Consider the following 5,531-nt stretch of genomic DNA (forward strand, 5'->3'; position numbering starts at 1 on the left):
AACCTCTTTCTTGAGCCTTCATAAATAGAACGAGGGTTATGGACTAAATATAAAAAGAGGTTTTATTTATTTACGATACGTCTAGTTTATTTATATTTTTATTTATTTACCATACCTTTTGAGTAAGTATAAAAGACGTTTTATTTATTTACCATACCTCCACTTTACTTATATTTTTATTTGTTTACACCCTTACATGTATATAAGGTGACTTATAGAGTAAATATAAAAAATGTTTTATTTATTTACCATACCTCTCATTTATTTATATTTTTATTAATTTACCATACCTCTTTTATAAATATGGTATTTGGCCCATAGGATTCACTTAAATAAAACCTATTCTTGAAAATGGGCGAATGGATTCACTTAAATAAAACCTATTCTTGAAAATGGGCGAACGAAAGGTTGTAAGTCCTAATTTCAAGGGCTAAATTTACCTTTTTTACCCTCTCCCTTAAAATAAGGTGGGCTATTTGAGGTGATTTGTAAAAATGTACTATGATACAAAATATTCGCCCACTAAAAATTTAAAACCCCTTAATTCCGCCAAAGGGCGAACATTCGCCCCTAAAATTATCCTTGCAGAATGGCATCTAGCCCATCAACTTCCTGCACATTGTGCGATATGCCCATAGCATAGCAGGTATGTGCAAATCCCAATCATTCTGCTACGCATTACATACTTTTGTCAATGTAGTCTCCAAGATTTTGTTGAAAGCTTCAACGGTCCCGTTTACCTGTGGATGGTACGGTGTGCTTTATTGATGATATATCTAGAACTCCTTAGTGAGTGCACTGATAGTCTCATTCAAGAAGTGAATTCTGCAGTCGATCATTAGAATTTTTGGACATCCAAACCGTGTTAACACATTCTCAAACAAAAATTTCGCAGCTGTAGCAGCTGTACAGTCCTTAACCGGCTGTGCTTCCACCCAACGAGTCAAGTACTCTGTCGTAGTGATGATATAGCGTGACCCCATCTTTCTTGGAGGTGTTATAGGCCCCACAAAGTCAATTGCCCATTTCTCGAATGGTTGCAGCATCATCTGTGGCTTGAGTGGCATCTCATACCTCCGTGATGGTTTCCCCATCCGTTGACATATGTCGCAGGCCCGACAATACGTTTTTGAGTCTTTGATGTAGGGTTGGCCACCAGAGTCCTGTGCGAAGGATATTTTGTGTTGTAGTACGTCCTGTGTAATGTCCTCCTGTAACGCCCCCATGTGCTTCGGCAAGGATCTATCCTCGCTTAAATTCTGGTACATATCTGTGTAATATTTCATCATTGCCCATTTTGTAGAGGTGCCCTGCAATAACAGTAAAGTCTGTTGCATGTATAACCGATTCCTTCTTCTTTTGAACTGAATACCCCTGTGGCACGGTTCCTGTGGTTAAAAAGTGGATTATATCCACAAAGTGGCCATCTACGAAGCGCATTGCATAGAGTTGTGCATCAGGTAGTCCCTCCTCTAAGTTTGTGGGTTCTTCACCATTCTCTATTCGAGACAGGTGATCTGGGCCTGCGTTTAGACACCCCGGCTTTACGATGACTTCAAAATCATATTCCTGAAACAATAACAACCATCTACAAATGCTCCCCCCCAACACAGGCTTATTCACTAGGTATTTTAACGCAGAGTGATTAGTATACATCTTAAAGTGTCCTCCGAGTAGGTAGTGGCGGTATTTCTAGAGTGCGTATACCATCGCCAATCCCTCACACTTAGTAGTGGAGTAGTTCTTCTTAGCTTTGGACAATCGCTGACTTGCGAATGCGATCGGGTGATCAATTCCTTCCCCTTCTTCCTGTGTGAGTACCGCGCCCAACGCGATACACGACGTGTCAACATGCATGTGAAATTCGATGTCCCATTTTGGAAAGACCAGTATAGGAGCTGATGCCATCTTTTCCTTGAGCGTTTCCAGACTTTTGTTACATTCCTCATTCCAGAAATAAGTAGCGTCCTTTGTCAACAATTGTTCCATTGGTGCTGTGATTTATGCATATCTCTTGATGAACTTTCGATAGTAACCAGTGTGTCCCAATGTGGTGCATAGCTGCTTGACACTTCGTGGCGCTTGTAGATCGAGTATGACAACAATCTTTGCCAGGTCTACCATCAAGCCTTGCTTGCAGACCACATGGTTGAGCAAGTTCCCGAAGGGGACGAGGAAAGTACACTTCTTTATATTTAGCACAATCTGGTGCCATCAGCAAGTATCCAACATTAACCGTAAGCTCGCGGTATGTTTCTTAACTAGCCCAAATACAGTCTAATCATCAAGATATACCTCTAAGAACTTATGTATAAATTCCTTGAATGCAGCTACCACAATGCGCGAGAATATCGCTAGCGCATTCTTTAGTGCAAAGGGCATCACCGTATACTGAAAACAGCCCCATTCGGTAGCGAATGTTGTTTTACTCCTATCCTCTAGCACAATCTTGATCTGGTGGTACCTTGAAAAATCGTCCGTAAAGGAGTAGGCTTCTTGTCCCCCAACATTTTCTAGAACTTCATCTATAAATGGCGTTGGGAAAGGATCGTTAACACATGCATTGTTAAGCTTCCTGAGATCCACACAGATGTGTATTTCTCCCTTCTGCTTTTTCTCCTGTACAACCATAGGACTTACCCAGTTGGATTCCTCTATTGGTTCAATTATTCCTGCTGCAAGCATTTTATCCAATTCTTCGTAGACCTTTGCTTTATATTTTGGATTCAATTGATAGGGTCGCTACTTGATTGGCTTCGCATCTGGCTTCAGAGTTATCTTCATCATCTCCAGGTCGCCGAGGATTCCTTTTAACTTCGTGATTTTGGTTGGTAATAAATCCTGATATTCACAAAGTAACTCGACAACCTTATCCACCATTGCATCATCCCAATAGTCCCCAAGAATTGCATACTTCAGTTCCTCCTTCGTACCAATGTTCACTTGTTTCGTTTTCAGTAGCGCGGTGATGTTAGGGTCCTTGATCACTAGTCTGCGCACCTCGCGGCTCCCCTCTATTTATGGAATATTGATGTTTCTGGGATCATCCTCATCATCTTTGACCTACATGTTGTAACATTCAAGGGCCCGGATCAACTGGTGTGACCAGTCTGGCTGCACTATTTCTTCTGGTTCCAATGGTACTTTGAAAATGGTGGCCTTTAATACTTGCAACACATCGTCAATAGTGTCCATCGATTCGTCCTCAAATAAGAATGTTAATAAAAACCCTTCGTGCAAGATATCCCATTCATCTGTACCATGTCGGAGCTTTGTTTCAGTGTACCAGTTCCTTGGGATGACATCCAGGTTATGATAAAATAAGTGTACCCACTCCAGTTGAGGGTCTTCTCCATAGGCTTGGGCCCACTTGGTAAGGTACATGCACGAGTCATCATGTCCATCGTATTTCTTAGTTATTCGTAGTTCCAGCTTGCAAAATCTTATCTACATCATGTGCCTGCAGCCACACCAATATTCGAAGGTTCCTTCATGTGTTCCCCACCAACGCGTAGGCGTCGCGCGCAAAGCCCATTTTAACGCATCGAACCGTTAGTGCTCTGGTACCGCGCTTTCAAACTTGGTTAGGGATTAATCTACTACTGTCAGCCCATCATACAATGACAGTTGGCGATCTTGAGCTCTTACACAATACAACGACCTCATCATATTTCAGTTTAATGTTGTTACTCCGTTCAACCAATTATGCCACCACTCGTCTTCCTCATCTGAATCTCCAGTGCAGGACTCTGCACGCTCCCATGATATTCTTCTTTTCGCAGTTGGATTGACCCAATCTTGTTTTCGTGCAGTAATCTTGTAGATACAATCCAGTTCATCATCACTTCCTTCATCATGCACGGGTTCAGTGTAACGCGGTCCTTCAACAGAGTCTAGCGGAATGACTACGTGGTCTGACTTCTTCTCAAATATCATTTTTTGCTTCTTTAAATTAATGATCCCATTCATATCGGTGGCCCAGTCTATCCCTAGCAACGCAGGGCAAGGGCTACTTTCATCCACGATTTCTATTATCTCAAAGCCCGTTTGGGTGCTCGCACCTTCTATATCTACTATAATTCATTGTAGTCTTCCCATGGGCAAGATCTTCTATTGGTTCGCCATCCGCAATTGAATAGGAGACCATTGTAGTGAGGGCTTGCCCATGCACTCCCAAGTTTGCTTAGGCAACACATTTGCATCCGACCCTTAATCCAGAATGACCTGGTCCATCTCATACTCGCCAATTTGTGCCATCATTCGCATCTCTCGTCCGGTGCGTAGAGCATGTTTTCCTAGTTTCCAGACTACACACAGCTCCCCTGACCCTGCGCACTTAGTGATCAGCTCTTGCTATTCTTTAACGACTCTATTGTTGTGAAGCAATTTCATGCATGTCTCTAAAAAGGTAGTTAGTATTGAGGGATCCCTTTCTGCCTCAGGTTGATCCTTACTACCCAGGTTCAGAAGAGTTAGTAGCCAAACAAATCCCGCAGCTACCGGCCCTTTCAGCAACAGCCCGCGAAGCGCGGACTGAGGTCTCACCCGAGGGAGGTACCAGGGGAGGGTGCTAGAACCAGGTTTCTGCACCCTTGGGATGTTTTGATGTGGTCTGGAGGGGTCGCGAGCCGTTCTGTGGCCTCGTGCCACTCTGTACTATTATTGGGATTCTACGTGGGTGTACTTTCTTATTAATGAAATTATTACAGATCTGATCTTCTTGTTACAGTATTTAAGCAAACATTTAACAATAAAACCCAGTGTGCGCGATTATAAAAAGATATAAACTCATATAACAGATGCATAAACCAAAATACAATAGATCCGTGATATTTTAGAAACAACTTATCTTTATTAATATCTTCTTCCAATACAATCTGCTTTCTGTCCTACACACACAACTGCAGGGGTCCATGCACACAGCTGCGGAGCCTCTATCTACCCACTACCACCCTTGACTCGAACTTACAGATGCAGAACTCTGATTACTTTTACCAACCCATAATACATCAGATCTAGCCCATAACAAAAACTGCCTTCTACCCTTAGAGCCTCGCTCTATTTATACATTTCCATGTTCTGCGGACCATGGGCAGACCGACTTACTTTCTATTATTCTATATTATTTTTGGGCAGACAACCCCTTGACTCGACCTATTACATTTCGTGCTCCACGCATTTTGGAAATTTCCAATATTATTACCCTAACTTCTAGGTTTTAAGCCCCAAAACCATTATGCGGGGCCTCCGCTACCTAACACTTGGGATGGCTTCCCTCTTGCTGGTTGTTAGTGTTAGGTTGGTTCCCCTCTCTGGTGTTGCTCTGCTGCCAGTACTAGGCCTTGACAGTACCCCGACAGAGTCACGTAGGAACAAAAGCATCGCTCCGCTGCCAGCAACCCTAGTCAGTACCCCGGTGGAGTTACTTGCATCACCTCTCTGTGTAGGAAGCCTTTCTCTTCTTTCTCCTTATTCATTTTTCATTTTTGAAATTTTTTCACTTTTCATTTTTTCATTTTTCATTTTCATAA

General features: G+C 42.5%; 1 protein-coding gene across 1 annotated transcript; it reads right to left on the reverse strand.

Annotated features, from left to right (window-relative positions):
• Positions 1–776: 776 nt before the first annotated feature.
• On the reverse strand, positions 777–1,286 carry LOC149167892 (uncharacterized). Its single transcript, XM_089430623.1, has one exon. It carries the CDS (start codon positions 1,284–1,286, stop codon positions 777–779), a length of 510 nt encoding a protein of 169 aa, XP_089286749.1.
• Positions 1,287–5,531: the final 4,245 nt, after the last annotated feature.

The sequence above is a fragment of the Pinus tabuliformis genome, chromosome 5_1 (genome assembly GCF_031772625.1).
Source record: "Pinus tabuliformis cultivar Carrire ecotype Pingquan chromosome 5_1, CPIR1, whole genome shotgun sequence".
Taxonomy (NCBI): domain Eukaryota; kingdom Viridiplantae; phylum Streptophyta; class Pinopsida; order Pinales; family Pinaceae; genus Pinus; species Pinus tabuliformis.